The following is an 18,098-nucleotide window of genomic DNA, read 5'->3' on the forward strand; positions in this document are numbered from 1 at the left end:
AATATTTTAAAGTATTAACCCAACTCACAATTTTTTTATTATACATGGGGAACAAATATTTGATAATGGATTCTTCTATCTAGCATACAAAGGTATAATATGATCCAATGGTTGGAAAGTGAAGCTAAACAAATTGTTTGGAAATACATTGGAACAAGTTACAAAGCATTGTGGTGTATTTCTCCATCACCGGCCATTTTAAAATCAAGAACAGATGTTTTTCTAAAAGATAAGATCTAGAAATTATTCTGGAGAAGTTCTATGACCTGTGTTATACAGATGGTCAAACTAGATGATCACAATGGTCCCTTCTTTGAATCCATAGGAAGGGTGTCATGAATAACTGCGATTGATTTAAATGTATATACTATTTTTCTCCATAATCAGCCAAATTTAGTTCACAGAAGATGGAAAGTTAGGTTTCACATATGAAGTGATGAATGATACAAAACAGCCATAACTTTTAAATATATTTATTTTGTGTTTTTATATTGACTATTTCTCATTATAAAAACAATATAATAATACAACCTCATTATTATTTTATTAAATTCTGACAGTTTAAATATCTATTGTATGAGAATTGCTTGCCCAAGAAATTTTGAGATTCTTAGCCAAGAATTTTAGTTTCACAATAATACACAACATGAGTGAACGCCTGGCCTCACTGAAGTCAATGGCTTAACTACCAATGACTTCAACCAGGGTAGGAATTCACCACTGAGTTTCTAGGGTAAGCAATACTTCTGCAAATGGGCATAAAGCTAGATTCTCAATTCTTAAGAATTACAATAAATAGCTGATGGCTAAGAAAATGGAGAGCGCTTCTGGCAGCAAATATACAGACCATGTGCATCCACAGACTAATTATATATATGAATTTCACTTATCTCCTTAGAATCAATGTTATATCCTTTTCAGAGGGAGCATGTTTTTCTTGACTCCAAATGATTTGAGACTTAGATTCAGCAAGTGTTTCCAATCTTAATATTCCTTTTAAAACAATCTTTAAATTTAGTTAATTTAAATAAAAAGTACTGAACATGAGCATTTCAACCCATGAAACAAAGGGTAAAACCAAAGCAGAAGGTGCACTGGTCCACTTTCAAAACAGAATACATTCACAGAATCTCACTCCAACAGCCTCATAAAATAAACAGCAATTTCTCCTCTGATTGGTTTTAAAAAGTTAAAAATTGATTTAAAGTATAAGCCTAAGGTGAACGGCACAGTTTTTACATATTTTTAACAGAAGTCTGAACCACCCTCCATACTTGGCCCCTTCTATCCAATCACAATATTTAAAATGTATATATGATATTAAAAAAGCAAACTGCCATGGATTTAAGGAATGTAACATTATACTAGGATTTAGACCACAGGTTTTTTAAAAATACAAAATTAAGACGACTACATTCATCATGTTGCTCAGTGGGTTCAAGTTTAAGCAGATTTCAGTCACTGAGTAATGCCTAATGGAACTGCTAATAAGAAAAAAGCAAAAGTTTTCACAAAAATTAACTTTTGGATACAGATGGCCCAATTCAATCAAGTTTAAATTTTAAAAATCGAATTAGTTTTCAGCAGCATATTGGAGAGAAGTAAATAATTGTCAAATTAATAATCTGATATAAAAGAAATTATATATGTATATTTGCCAGTGTCTGAAAATGTTTTTGCTGTAATATTTCTATGCAATTTCTACTAAATTTGCTAAGAAACCAAGTTGTCTGAAACATTACAGATAAAATATATTTTTCTATATAGTATTTATTCAGTCTGTCCAATGCCAAAAAAATATAATTCAATGATAGGAAGCCAACTTCAATTCTCACTGTGAAATCAGATACAAGGAATCCATCAGATGTTCAATTCCATTGGCATGAACAGTCTGTAGGCTCTTGGATGATGTACATCACTTCAGTGCCATTTCCTGAGCAGTATAGTGGCACAGTCAGGTTCTGTACTCCATTTTCACGACAACATTTACAGAATCTTAAATGGCTATTGATATTGACATTAAAAATTGTAGCTGAGGGGCATTTCCCTTCACAGGAAGCCACATTTATCTATTAGTGACAGAGAAAGAGAAATCATCAAACAAGTTTCATTAACAAGATGAAACGAAACATTTTAAAATTAACTGCAATCAGAATCTGTTTTTACATCTAAAAATATCCAGGATTTTGTAAAGGATTCTGATACGTAATAATTATTTTCCCTATTAAAAATCATTTGAAAGTTATCACATACAAAACTATGTTAAATGGTTATGTCAATTCTAAGTTGAGGTGAGCCTCTTTGTTCTTGCCTTTTCTTTTTTAAATGAAGTCAGCTTCTAAATGTGGAATTGTTTTGTACTCGTGACCACATATGTTGGCTGAGCCTGAACAAAATGTGGTGCTTTATTCTAAAGCTGTTTACCACTAACTTTTACCTTATACTACCTTCTTCTCCAAGCAATCCACTCCCTGTTCCTGGCCTAGCACTGTTGTGGAAGAGCATCTAGGCTTTTGAAGGTAATGAGACAGATACAGAGATAATATATAAGAGATGACTTAAGTTATATCCAGGTGGATCTACAAGGCAATCATCAATCAAGGCCTGATCCAAAGCCCACTGAAGTCAATGGAAAGATTCCACTGGGCTCTGGATAGCAGGCCCTTAAAGAGGGATATTATTCCTGTGAGAGCAAAACCCTACCCCACACAGAGTTTCCTATAACCTCAGAAGAGAATCTTCAGATTTTCTTCTCCCTTCTCTAGTTCTGAGAATTTAAACTTGATTGAGAAACTGTTTAAGCTCAAAAACTTGTCCTGCCGTCACTAAACTCCTAAAATAGATGGATATATTTATAACTCTTAAACTGCGCAGCTAAAGCGGTGTCCTTTACTGTTGGTGGATTAATCTAAGCAACCTGTGGAAAAGTCAATCTTAAGTATCCCTCTGCGGGATCAAGAGCGGAAGCACACTAGTGTGATAGCTTTCTCCTTCCTCTTTCAATATGGCTGGCAGCTAGAGAACTGTCCTTAGCCACACTATCACTCTGATAGATATATCTGAAAGTATGAGAGCAGAGGTTAGGTCAGCAAGGAACAAGGTGGGTGGATGGGGTAGTGGAGGTTGCATAAAAGTACTTGTGCCACAGAATCAAATTGCCATCTTTTGTATTGTTTGTTTGGGACTTGAACTTTGGCTATGTCTACACTTATGGCAGCATACATAGTACATACACTGCACACTCCCCTGGCACAGGTATAAATAGTATTGTAGACCACGAAACACTTCCTAACCGAGTAAAGACATGCTAGAACCTTAGGGTGTATACCCAACATGGCTCTCTACACACCCAAGCAGTGCCTCCCATATGTGTCCCACTGCCTCCCAGCTGCTGGAGACTTTCCCCGCTGTCTTCCCCCGGCAGAACCTTTCACTGCCGCACATAACTACACATCACAGTGTGGACACAGCCTACTTTTCACTGCAGCATGTAGCTACACATAACCTATATGCCATTGCAAGTGTAGACAAGGTCTCTATTACCATGAGTGGTATCCTGACCTTACCAACTTCAATGGGACCTGGATTTCATCCAATACCTACAGCATATAAAGAGTTCTCTGATCTGCTATTGTGCTGGGGCAGATTAGAATGCTGATACACAGTTGTAGAATACACAGAATCATGAAATAACATCCATAGATATGTTACATACAAATTGCCATAGTGATTCAGAGTAGTAGTCCATCCAGTCCAGTATCCTGTCTCTGACAGTTGACAGAACCAGATACTTCAGAGGATGGCATTAGAACTTTGCAATAGGCAATTTGTTCCACAATTGCCCGCACATAGGTTTCATCCCAAGCTTTAATAGTTAGAGATTGGCTTGAGCCCTAAATCATAGAATCACAGGACTGGAAGGAACCTCGAGAGGTCATCTAGTCCAGTCCTCTGCACTCATGGCAGGACTAAGTATTATCTAGACCATTCCTGACAGGTGTTTGCCTAACCTACTCTTAAAAATCTCCAGTGATGGATATTCCACAACCTCCATAGGCAATTTATTCCAGCACAAGCTTTAATATCCCTTCCAAAGATTAGGTTTTGAATGATAACTCTGTATCTTCTTGATATGCATATAAATGTCTAATCCCTTTTTGAATCTTGTTAAGTTCTTGGTCTCAACAACTTCTTGTGGCAATGAGTTCCACAGCTTAATTACACATTGTATGAAAAAGTATTTCTTTTATTGATTGTGAATATCCTACTTTTTCACTTCATTGATAGTCCCCTAGTTCTTGTAATATGAGACAGGGAGAACAGTTGCTCCCAATCCATCATCTCTACGCCATTCATTATTGTATATACGTCTATCATGTCTGTCTTATTTGTCTTCTTCCTAATGTACACAATCCCATTCTTTTCAATCTCTCTTCATCTGCAAGTTTTTCCATGACCTTGAATATTCTCGTCCCTGTTCTCTGAACCACCTCTAGTTTTGCAATACAATTTTTGAGATGGGGTGATCTATACTGTACACAGTATTCCAGGATAGGCCACATCACTGATTTAAAGACATATTTTGGGGATTATTCTCCCTCCCATTCCTTATGCATCCTAACACCTTGTTAGCTTTTTTTGATTGCAGCTGTGCATTGAGCAAAGGTTTGCAATGAGCTATTTTGGATTGATACAGTTAATTTAGAACCTTATAAGAGTAGCTTAAATTTTTCCCTCTCAGTGTGCATTACTTTTATATTTGCCTACATTAAATTTCATTTGCCATCATGTTGCCCATTTACATAATTTGTGTAGATCTCTCTGAAATTCTCAGTCTTCTCTGACCCTGACTAACCTAAATAACTTTGTCAGCTGCAAACTTTGCTACGCCCTTATTCACACTCCTTTCCAGATCATTAATAAATATATTAAACACCACAGGACCTAGTATGGAAGTGTGGGACACCTGCTGTTAACCTTTTGCAATGATGAAAATGGACCACTTAAACCTACTCTTTGCATTCTAGGTACTAGCCAACTTTTGATCCATAACAATACTTTGCTTTTCACCCCACAACTATTTGGTTTTTTTAATAGCCTCTTGTCTAGGACCTTGTCAAAGGCCTTTTGGAAGGCTAAATAAATTATGTCAACTGGTTCTCCTTTTTCCACTATATTATTGACACATTCACACATGCACGTAACAGGTTTTATACCTGAGACCTCACCAAAGCAGAGAGGTATGATGTCTTATTAAATGATCTCCATAGAGGCTATCATCAATGTATGATATAGAGAGACTTGTCACGTGGAAGAGAGAAGAACATTTACGTCAGAGAGCTCTTTAAGGAGGAATATGTTTCCATCATTGAGCAGGGAGTTGGACTAGATGACCTCCTGAGGTCCCTTCCAACCCTGATATTCTATGATCATTTATAAGTGGAAGCATTTATACTCCCTTTTTTGTGTAACTCCTCTTTAGGGATGTTATTTCATGATGGAGAGGTCAGTGACTTTGTCAGTGATAAGCAATTATACTGTGTACTTTTCATTTGAAGTCAGATGTTATTCCAGGTAGAAGGGCTCAGCACTTCTGCCATGTATGGGCAAAAGTAATTAATTTTTACCCACACTTACGAGTAGAATAACATTTCCAGGGTGAGAGGTCTGCTTGATGAGATGATAACAGCATTTTTTTGTTGTATATTGATGTCTGCAATCCTTTTTCATACTTGTTTTATTAGTATGACTCATGCTCATTATGAAACACAAAGGCAGCAGTTTTCTATACTTACAGGCCTCTGACTTATACAGTCACTTTTTCTTATAGTTGTTCTGACCGTCACTTTCTGGCAAATCCTTTCTTCCTTTCTACCTGATAACACATAGAAAATGTTTATTCATTAAATATACATTGTGCTCTGTTTATTCATTCTTTAAAATGAATTGTTACATTTTAAATTAATAACATGGTAAAATATTATTTCCATATCTAAATCATTAGGCAGTGACAAACCAGTCATATATTAATAAACATTTCCTGGAAAAAATACTATACTTTCTAATTATCATATATGAAGACATTAATCAGCATAGTCATAGAACATATAAAGAGGCTACAACTGTTGAAATGTTAGAGTGATTTAATAGTTATGTTGTAAAGCTTTTGAAGATTGAACCCACATAGCAAAAACAAACCCAGTGAATAGAAAAGGGCAAAATGCTGTTTTTCAAACACTATCAATACTAAGGCTGAACTTATGAAAATAACAGACACTAACTTGAAATTAGTGTTAATTATATTTATTTAAAAGACATGTTTTAAATAATTATATCCGTGCTCTTGCTCCTTAGAACACTTCTGGAACTGGCCATCATTAGAAGATAAACCAGCTTTAAATATCCAGCACACAGACTAGGGTCCAGGTTTACTGATTATGGGAGAGGTCTGACAGGGCTTTGGGAAATCTTAGTAGGAGATATGCACATCTCCTCTATGTATGTGGGGTATTTTGTACTAAAACCTACTCCCGTAGCTGGAGCTAGTAGTACTTGGGATAGCAAACGTGCATAGAGGTTTATGAAAATATTACATTTTTTTGCGGTTATGTATTTTTGTGGATTTTTCTTCTAGCCTTTGGAAAATGAAGCTATCCAAATATTAAGAAGGATACTTGTGACACAAAACAACTAAAACCATGATACTGAAACAAATGCAAAGGTTACACAAAACCCCCATACCACAGGACACAAGACAAGTTGTGCTAGCTGTATCTATTATACAATATACTTTTACTACACCGATTTCACAACCAAATCAGAAGTTGCCACATAATCATTTTTCATCTTCAGCATCTAAATTAAGTGGGACTAACCAACAAAGTCCCTCTTCACTTTCAGCACAATCCCATTCCTGCTCCACAGGAAAGGAAGAACATATATTTTGTAAGATCAGCAAGCTCTGAGCAATCCAGTGACGCACGTGGAGTAGCTACCGGACCAGTGGGTATCTTGTGTGTATGTCAGGAGTAAAGCACGACTCTTCTGGCTTCAGGGGACAGATGCCATGCTATCCTCTGACAAATGCTATGCAGAATCAAGATCATGTTGGTTGGTATACTAAACACTGTACTCTCTTACCAAAATTGCTGTGCAAGGACTTGTCTAAACAGTGATTTAGTGTGCAGCAAGCAAGCAGTGTAAATCTACAGTGCGTCACTCATTGTGCACTAAGTAGCCATGTGAACTGTGCTACTGCACACTAAAAGTTACATAGTGCATTTTGATCTACTACTGACAGCACATTCCAACCGTTAATAGGCTTAATCCTGAGCACTGAGCAATAGGATCCTACAGAGGATCTCTGCTGTATGGAAGATTCCAGGGGATCAATACCTCTCAGGATCAGGCCTAATACCAGTATGGTATTGGTTATATTACATTGATAGTCATGTATAAATATATCCCTACAAACAATTATGTTACATAAAAAAGATTATGTTATATAACAAAGAAAATACATTATTAAAAATAATAATACCTGGTTCACAATTTATACTATCAGTAGAGACTACAGGGCTAATGGCAAAGGGTAATACACCCAATCCAGAACCTGGCAGAATTATTAGGAATATAAGTTTCTTGTAAAATAAAAACATTTTTACACAAATGACATTTCATTAATTCTTACACTGCCAATTACAATTTTTCTTTTGGTAAAAAAGTAATGAACTTCTCTGTTTGCCTTCCAAATTTAGAAATTCTGCAGTTGCTGAAAATCTCACTGATAACACCCTACACATAGTACTTTCCTGGTTAAGAGAAAACTTCAACAGTGTTTCCAGGCATACCACATTTTTGCAATGGGTATTTCATGACTATGGCAAGGTAAGAATTAAGTATATGAACTCACTTTGCATGCACTTAATCAAGCTCTTTTCAAAAGGATTACTTGTTCCCATTACAACCCCCAGGTGTTGCAAGCTCTATTTTTAATTTGTCTTTTTAGTGGCTTTACCCCAGGGCACATGCTTTTAGTTTGAAAACACAAAAACAAATAAAAAAAATAAAATAGCATGTAATTGTATGTATTGTATTTTTGTTCTTAGCAGCCACCTCAGCAAATATTTCTGAAGTATAACAATGCCTTTCCTGAGGCCACAGAATATTGTGAAAGCTAAATCTTTCCTGATAACTGCAAAAGGCAGAAAATATTTGTAGCCATTAATACTTTAGTCTCATTCTCTAAATGAAACCCACCCAACTTGTATGGCTTCAGTGAAATATTTTGCAACTTTACTCCAACCAGTAAAGGAATAATCCCTTTGAAAGACGCTAGCATAATCCTTGTGCAGGTTTTTTTTTATTAATATTATTATTGTTTTTCAGTCTGAAAAAAGTACTCGATTAAGCTACAATCATTTCTGGCTTCTTTGCTGTGTATATGAAGGAACAACATTCCATCCACATTTCTAAAAATTGATTTTCAGGGCCTTGTATGCCATGGATGCTAAATATAATTTTATTTGATAACTATGAATAAATATATGCCTTTATGCAGCCGCTCTTTTAAGAGAGATACAGGTATACATATGCAGCTATCATATTGTACTTTTGACTGTCACAAATATGACACAGTGCAATATGAAACTATACTTATGTGTTCTTATGCGATATTATTGATTACAGCTCATTTTAAAAAATGAAATTCAGGATTTCAAAGGCATTTTATGCCCCAAAATTTTAATTCTGAAGAAAAAAAATGGTGTTTTCCAAGCAGCTCTATTTTTGACTTTTATTCACTATTTATACAGAATCAAGGGTTTTATTTTATGTAGTTTAGAATTCACAGCCTAAATAACAAAGCTTTTTGTTGTTCAAAACTACACAGAACCAGATTCTGTTCTCAGTCTGTTTTTACACTGGAGTAAAAAGAAATCAGAATCTGTCACATAACTACACCATAATTAAGAACCTGTATGTTTTAAACATGCACATTCATAGAATGTGAATATGTAGCTACATAGCACAAGTGTTCATTTGGTTTAGATTTGTGCCTTTTATCACCATCAATAATAATTTGCTCTACACCCTACAATTTTTTCATATTTTGGATTTAAATGCATTTTCCAAGATGGAAAGAGTTAACTTTTCAATTTAAAAAATATTGTATTCCAGCACTCTGACCCTAGAAAACATAAAAGAACAAAACAGAATAAACCCATAATTATACAATTTGTTTCAATATGATCAAAATAGGTATCAATTTTAGAAAATTTGTTCTGAGCTTTTATAGAGAACACTATAAATATGTATATGTATAGTTTTGGAGTAATCTTAACAACAAACCAATCTTTTCATTATTTAAATTGGGATCACTTTTCATCTTCCTCAGGCTGTCTTTGGAGAGATTTGGTTATACTCCAGAAGGATAAGGTTAAATATCACCATATCAGCAGCCATATGAAGCAAGGCTTTTCAATAAACAGTTGTTAAAGAACTATAACAATTTTGTTTGATTTGGGGACTGCATGCTTTTTCCTTCCTTATGTCCCAGCATCTGAGTTAAAAAAACACTGCTCTCCAAAACCAAAGCCAAACTAGCATGTATTGCAGTAGCTTTCTTCACTTACACGTCTTGCAGCAGCCATCATTATAAGTCTGCACAGTGCCTCCATTCTAGGAAAAGAAAGGGGAAATATATCAAAAAAGACTGTGCCCAATGCAATGCCCTGCTGTATCCAATTACATTTAGAACATAATGGGCCAAATCTTCAGTTGGTGTAAATTGGTGCACTATCACCGATGTCAATGAAGTTACAAAAATTCACATCAGCAAAGGCTCTGGGTCAAAATCTCCAAGCTGTTTTGAAATATAATATTTGAAAATGAACTTGCCATTAGGATTGAGCATATCTGAGCTGGTCTCTTTTGACTCAAGAGAGCAGTCATCTTCAGACATTACCATCCATTCTCCCACTGATGGCTCAATTAACATTGGGAGTTACTTGGATATTTAAAAAATTCCATATATGAGTAAAATGTAATTTTGTTCAAGATTTAAAAGAATTTACATTGCTCATGTACCACAGAAATGAGCACAGTGAAGATTCCAATTAGATAGCTATTTACAACTGAATACCTATAATTTTGCCTCATATAATATATTTTCAGAGCTCTAATTCATCCCTTCATTCTAGTTTTTTGGTTTTCCTTTCACATTTTATAATTAACTTTTCTTATGGTTTTCTTCTCAAATGTATTGTAGGCAGGACTGAAGCGGAAATGCAGAAAACATATCAAAAAGAGGAGATATTCCTTTTTAAATTAAAAAGAGAAAGGATCTCTCTCATGCGGAACTGGCATAAATAAGAGCTAAACTGTCCACTTTTAATACATTTACAAAAATTGCAGATAAAGCAGGAGAGTGGATGGGATAGCAGTCTTGTACTAATACCGTACAAAATATTTTTTTTAACTTATAGTATTGGTTTTCTATATTGTTATAGAGAAATCACTGAATATGTTGATCAATTTTTCAAAAACGAGCACTTCAAGTTACCTTCCGAAATCCATATTAGCTCCTAAATTAACCTAACCTGATTTTCAAAACTGCTGACCAACCTCAACTCTCACTTGAAATCAGTGCTGAGCACTTCTGAAAATCAGGTTGAACTGATTCAGAAGGATAATTTTAGGAACACATTCTGGAAAATCTTGGCCATTATTATTAAAGAAAGACCCTAACAGAATGTGATGAAAAAGCTCCGGAAATAAAAAATGTTTTTAACGGTGTCAACGTTACTTTATGATAAGGTGCTTTATTTGGGCTAGACAGGAGAGTAGCTCTGTGCCCTTTCTAAATAGCATGTAACACATTTATGGATCTTGTGCAGAATTTGAAATTAGTACTCAGGACAGATATTGCAATGTATTTTTAGGAGCATTGCTTGAACAGCCACAAATGCAAGAACTAGAATGTACAAAAAACAGAATAATTAATTAGGATAAAAGCTATAAACCTATATTCCCTAAACAACAATAAAAAAGTGTGTGTGTGTGTGTGTGTGTGTGTGTGTGAAGTATCTTTGAACCATAGCTATTTGGTTTATATATGTTAATTTTTAGGTAGGTATACTAAATAATTTGTAATCTTCATGAACCAGAGCTATTTGTTTCACGCAGAGCACAAAGTCAGCAAGCCTCTTGAAGTGTTTCTAATCTCTGTTCAATTTATGGCATTTTGAAACTCTGCTGCTGCACATTTATCTGCAAACTTTCTAAATGGCATGAAACAGCTTATTTGATTTATGTGTTTATAAATTCTGTGAATTATAGGTCCTATTCAGAACTCTCTGCTCAGACAAAATTAAAGGGAGTAAGAACCCTATAAGGGTGCAGCTTAATACCAATCAAACAAAATTTTAAAAGTGCACATTGTTTGGGATGTATAATATAACCCTAAAAACAAACAGAAGAATAGTACATAAGAACATTAATTGCTCATTTTAAAGTTGTTACTTACCAAAATTTTTTTAGATTAATCATTCTATGGAAAGTATAATATGGTTGTCAGACCCATAATGGTTCTGAAATGAATGCCAAGCTCCAAAACAAAAGATTAGTTATTACGATTTAAAATCACCAAGTACAAACCTTTGTGCATTCAGTCTCATTAAAAGGGGGGCAGACAACACTAGATCCCAGTATCATAGCACCTACAGCAGTCTTTGCACACTCATATTTGGTGCAATTGGAGACCCAGGTGCTTCCCTCCTACAAATACAAAACAAAAATACCAGAACAGACAGCAAGTTACAGTGGCACTGACACTAGAATATTGTTTAGTTATAAAGGTGTTATTTCCACATGTAGCCACTAAGATAGTGGACAGACCCTGCACTCTATTCCTCGCCAATGCACCAGCCGGAAGGAAAAGAGCCTGCACCAGAAAAAGGGCTGGTGCAACTTACTTCCCTGTGAATCAGAGTGGAAACTGAATTATGACTCAGAATCAGTAAGAGTCATAGAGTTTAAGGCCAGAAGGAATCAGCAGATCATCTACGCTGATGACCTGTAGATCACAAGCCACCAAAATCACCTAGCACCTGCACATTAAACCCAGCCACCAAAATTAGATCAAAGCATTATCGTCCACAGGAAGAGAATAGGAGGGACCAAGATGCTCCAGTGTCTGAGGCTCCTGCAATGGCAGGGAATTGATTATGCCAGATATACATAGATAATCCAAGTAAGTGATTCACACTCCAAATCGCAGAGGAAAATGAAAATACCTCAAGGTCACTGACTATCCGACCTGTGGGAAAATTCCATCCCAATCCCACATACGGCCATCAGTTCGACCTTGAGCACGTGAGCATGAACCAGCCAGCTAAGCATGTGAGAGACAGACTGTTCAGTGCCATTTCAGAGCGTTGGCCCACCCTGTCCAGCGTCCCATCTCCAACCATTTCTGATGCTTCAGAGGAAGGAAACTAAAAACAAAACAAAAAACCCAAACCCAGAATACACTGGGAAAAGGTGAAATCCCTTCCTGATTTCCTGCAGGTGACCATGAAGGATGAGCTGTAGGAATATATGAATATTAATCTTCTTAATATTATTAATCTTTCATTTATATCACACCTGTGATCCCAAAATGCTTTACAACCTCTCCAAAAAGTATATAGTACAGGAATCACTAACACCAATCACTGGAAGGCAGCCACTGTTTTGTGTTCTGAGCCTCTACCAAAAACCATAATAGTAGCCATTGACCCAATCCTCTCTTTACATCTCATGTTGGCAAGTTTGCCATATACGTATGCTTAAGTGTTTGAACAAGAGCTTCCCTGACATCAATAATATTTCCAGTGTCTCTTAGGGAGCCTGATTTTCAGGTGTGCTGAGCACCCACAATTCCCATTGACTTCAGCTGACGTTGTGGGTGCTCTGCACTCCTGAAAATTGGATGCCAACGGCTAGCTCCACAAAGGCACTTGGGCTTTGCAATGCTAACTTTTAGGCACACTGCCACCCAGTGTAGTCAAGTGCCTAAGTCCAGGTTTGAGGGAGGCACCTATCTAAACCTGGGATTCACAGCTGTGAACCCTCTCCTGGAATTAAGTGACTAGGCCAGGTCAGCCTTTTCTCATGAAAAACCAAAGAGAATGACCCCATTATAGCCAATAGCCCAGTGATTAGGGCACTTGCATGGATGTGGGAGACCTATTTGCAACCCCCTGCTGCAGAGCAGAACTTGAATTTTGAGTCTCCTATATCGGAGGTATGTGCCCTAGCCACCAAGCAACTGGGCATTCTTGGCGGCGGGGCTTGCACGATCTCCTGTTCAAATTGTTCCATTTTGTATAAAACACTAAAGATTCATGGAAGGAGGCATCTGAACTTAGGGCTCCCACATCCCAGAGAAGTGGCCAAACCACTAGGCTTCAGAGTCACTCTCACTTTTTGTTTCTCTGGCCAAAGGAATCTTTGCATTCTCAGAATGCCTACTTGATTGGGCCCCACAGACAAGAGGGGGTAAAGCCTAGTTTGAGAATCTCACCAGGGCTTAGCCACGAGCTATATTGTCAAGCTGTTCAGCAGTGGCAGGGCGTAGGCAGTTTTGCACATGCACAGTGGTGATAACTTAGGCACCTAGGGGACCTTACTGGAAAATGTCAGGTGCCTAGGGAATTTAGGTGCCTACAGCATTAGGCAGCAAGCAAGCAGGGATTCTGAGGACTCACTGATGCTTAAATGTTGGACTTATATGCCTATCTGCCAATTTAGGCAATTTATGGATTTAGCCCCAAGTGTTTAGTTCAACTTCTCTGCTCCCCTGTATTTGCTGGCTGAAGACAGACAGCCATGTGGATACAGCTATATTGAACACCACAACTGTCCACACTGACAGACCAAAAGTAGGAATGTGAGAAATGATAATACAAGAACCAGCCAGAAGATGTCAGTTAGATACTTGAATAAAGTCATATGTGCTACTGATACTGTTATTTCCTCCAGTGTCCAGAGGCACTTACTTCATGCACAGATAGTGTTCCATTTTCAGTATAGAAAGCACAAGACACATTTTGGCAGGTTCCACAACAAGCATGATGACTGGGAGAAGGAATGTATATTTGATGCTGTTAAAAAGAAAAAAAATTAAATGAACTTTTTTTTTTAACACATAGGTCACTAATTATAAGTTAGTGAGGGGGTTTCCTTGTCTGTGTTCTCTCTCAAGAGAGACGGTCCCAAGTCACAAAGTTTGGATGTGTATCGACATCCAAATTCTCCGAAATGTTAGGCAGGGATATGATCTGGTGTTTTGATTTAGGCCCATCTCTATTTCTGAGAGGTTACATAAACTTAGAACTTTATTTTATGATGAACCATGTGGTCTTTGCCTGTTCCTCAAATCTTTCTATATTCTTAGTTAAATGAATGAAGTCCATTTTGACCATTAAAACATGACATACCAAAATGAACAAACAATATAGGAGATCTATTTTGGTGAGATATATTTACTTTTTATGATACACATTTACAACATAAGATTGCAAGAATGAAGACAAGTGGCTAAGCAAGAAAGCTGGGAATCAAATCTAAGAGAAAATGTGTCATTTATTAAAAGAGTAAAGAAGTGACACCATGGGATAGGAATCCCATCCCACAAGGAAAAGAGAAAGTGTCCCCATGGCATATTGTCATTTTTACTTAAATTTGTGCAATATGTGACCACTGCAGCCTCTGGAAGTATGAATAATAATTCAAAAGCATCAAACTTAGAGAATTTTAATATTTACAAAAATCATCTTCTTCCATTTCCTACAAAAGAAACCACAACAGAAATTCAACCCACTCAAGCAACCTCCCTCAAGCAAAAGCCTAAGCAACTCAATAAGCTTTACAATGTGCCCTAGAGGGGGGTTGTCAAAACAGCAAGAAAAGTGAACCCAAAGTGGACAGGTCTCCATCGAGAATATCCTCTGTTCCAAGAGGAGTAGCACAGAACTCACAGCCCATTGAGTAGGTGGACTAAGGTGGTATTAAGCCACCTTTGCATCCTTCCAAACCTGAGCTGCTCTGAGACCCCAGCATAATTTATGCAGTCCTGGAGGCCAGTTTAAGTTACGGCTTCCTCCCAGGGACATTCTATGGTTTTCAGAACTGCCCAAAATCTCCACAGTCCTATGTGCTGTGGCCCTGCACTCGACACACTCCTCTTGCTCCTAGCCTGCCTCCTGGCACACCCGCTACACACCCAGGCTTATGAAGGGGTCCCTAGAAGGCAGCTTTACAAGGGAATTCTTCCTAACTGGATACTTGGCTTTTTAGGACCCTTTTACACTTTTCCAGCCCCTTCATGTGGCCTAAAGGGGCTGGAACAGGGGTGAGGATCTTACCCTTTGTTTCTAAGATAGCTAAGGCCATGTCTGCACTTACCGGGGATTGACGCTGCTGCGATCGATGCAGTGGAGGTTGATTTAGTCACTAAATTGACCGCAGAGTGCTCTCCGATCAACTCCGGTACTCCACCGGAATGAGAAGATAAAGGTAAGTTGATGGGAAAACATCTCCCATTGACGCAGCGCAGTCTAGACACCACAGGAAGTTGACCTAAGCTACGTTGACATCAGCTACTTTATTCATGTAGCTGGAGCAGCGTAACTTAGGTTGACTTACCGCAGTAACGTAGACAAGGCCTAAGACTCAAACTTTAAAAGTTCTTCATATCGTGGCAGTATTAATTGTTGACTTTTTATTGGCAATTACAATAGATCAACATCTATAATTTCCACAAGAAGCAAACTGGCTATCTATATGTACACCATAGGATACACATATGCTTTACTAGAGAAGCATCACTAAATAATAGGGCAACAGTTTCCTTCCTATATAAGCTGAAGTTTCTGAGTGGTCTTCAAGAATAGCCCCATGCAGAGTGCACTGGAAAAGTCTGTCTTATGTCCCAAATGACATAATGTTCAAATATGAGAAAATGTAGTCAGAGGAATGGTTTAAAATTCTTTAGCAGAAATAAGCTAGTGTCTACATTTTAAAGGTTAAATACTTCACAACTAAGGGCTGTCTATGCAGCACCACAGTCCAGACCACAGGGTGTGATTTGTAGAGCACTCTAAGTGCCCCATGTAGACCCTACTGGCATGGACTAAAAGGTACCTAGTTCACTTTAATGTAGTCCCAGACCTTTTAGTTCATGTCAGCAGTCTACATGGGGCAGTTTAGAGGGCTCTGCAAATCACAGCCCCATAGTCCAGACTGCAGCACCATGTAGACAAGCCCTAAGAGAAGACCCCTAACCAAAACCCCAGATCTGAATGCTCCATGAACTTTCAGAAAGCGGATAGGGATCAATATCCATTTCTGAAATTTTGCAGTTCAGGTCCATTTCTACTTACAACTTGCAAGCCATTTGCAGACTAACTGTTAGCCAGATTCCCCAATATTAATTTATATTTTTCCTCAGGCCTGCACTTTCATTTACTCTTCAATTTCCTGAACACTAGAGCAGGCAAAGTATATCTGCTGTGTGCTGTACAGTAGGCAATGAAATTTCTTATCTGTCTTGTTTGTCATATACTTTGGAGTGAAGACTTGAATTGAATGTAAATATTCCCACTGAACTGGAACCCAAGTGGCGAATACTGTATCAAAGTTACTACTTCTCTAGTTTATTGTGCTGTCTTCACACACAGCCTGCTAAAATATGCACATATTTCTTACCTGCTGCTTATAGCTGTTTGCCATGCAACTATTATTTTTAAATAACAGACTTGCAATTTGAAAAAAACCTCTCTTTGTTCCTGGCAACTTCTGAACTTCAAAATGAAAAATGTGTTTATAAAACGTAAATAAAAAAAACCTCACTAAAGCAATATTTGTCATAGGCCACCACCCAACAAACACAAGGGTACTGCTGTTAAGTCAAGTTCTTATTATTCCATTTGCTGGATAGATGTATTGTTAAGCTTCCTCTATTCAATTGTCATAATCTGTAATTAGGACATTTTTGTTCACAAGTTACATCAGAATGGCATTTAAAAACACTCACAGCATCACATTGTTGGGAACAGTTCACAACTGTAAAATCCATGGCATGATATCCTGTGCTGTGATCTTTTTCTTGTAAACACTGTACTGTGTAACAAAGATTTTCATCCAAATACTGAATCATAGATTGTCCAGGATTCAGCACAGTTACTTCTTGGAATACACATACATCATCCTTTTCTGATAATAATAGTAATAATGATAAAAAGAAGAAGTGGGTCATTAGGATAATGTTTTCAATTAAGCAAATTATCAGAATCTCATTCAAACAACTAGGACAAGAGCCAGCACTTTGTGACAATTTTGAAGTTTACTACTGCAAGTAGGCATCGTTCAAAGTAAGCCCCTTGACTTCCCATCCTGGGGACAAATTCTACGTTCCTTTACATCCAGTGCAATCCCACTTACTTTGATAGAGTTCTATGGAGACAAAAATCAGTGCTGAATTTGCCCTCTGCACTTTAAATATGCCACATTCAGATGTGTATACACCTCTACCCCGATATAACGCTGTCCTCGGGAGCCAAAAAATCTTACCGCGTTATAGGTGAAACCGCGTTATATCAAACTTGCTTTGATCCACCTGAGCGTGCAGCCACGCCATGCCATGCCACGCCACGCCCCCCGCCGGAGCACTGCTTTACAGCATTATATCTGAATTTGTGTTATATCAGGTCGCGTTATATCAGGGTAGAGGTGTATTTAGTTGTGGGAGAGCTTCCTAGGCAGGAGGCAATGTGCTCTTCCCAAGCATGTGGGGCACTGCTCAGGACATACAGGGAAAAGAAAAAGTCACTGGGATGGATTTTAAGCAACAGCCTGCAACTGTATTCACTTACAGCTGGATAGGGGTGGTATACACCCATCCATCTCACACAACAGCCATTTAGCTGGGTCCAGTGCAAGATTACAGGGCTCCCACCAGATAACCAAGAACCCAGGGTAGACCCTTCAGTCTGCCTCCTCTCATCCTCACCTCCTACCTTACAAACTAGGCAGAGTACCAACACAGGGACCTTGGT

General features: G+C 37.6%; 1 protein-coding gene across 1 annotated transcript in view; it reads right to left on the reverse strand.

The window, feature by feature from the left end:
* Positions 1-1,868: 1,868 nt before the first annotated feature.
* Positions 1,869-18,098, reverse strand: part of OTOGL (otogelin like) — a 129,280-nt gene continuing 113,050 nt past the window's right edge. Inside the window, exons 52-57 of the mRNA XM_074956177.1 lie at positions 17,078-17,256; positions 14,040-14,144; positions 11,656-11,775; positions 9,629-9,678; positions 5,796-5,871; positions 1,869-2,069 (exon numbers count right to left, since the gene is read on the reverse strand). Coding sequence (XP_074812278.1) covers positions 1,869-2,069; positions 5,796-5,871; positions 9,629-9,678; positions 11,656-11,775; positions 14,040-14,144; positions 17,078-17,256 — 731 coding nt within the window. The remainder of the gene's footprint in view (positions 2,070-5,795; positions 5,872-9,628; positions 9,679-11,655; positions 11,776-14,039; positions 14,145-17,077; positions 17,257-18,098) is intronic.

This window comes from Natator depressus, chromosome 1, assembly GCF_965152275.1.
Source record: "Natator depressus isolate rNatDep1 chromosome 1, rNatDep2.hap1, whole genome shotgun sequence".
Lineage (NCBI taxonomy): Eukaryota > Metazoa > Chordata > Testudines > Cheloniidae > Natator > Natator depressus.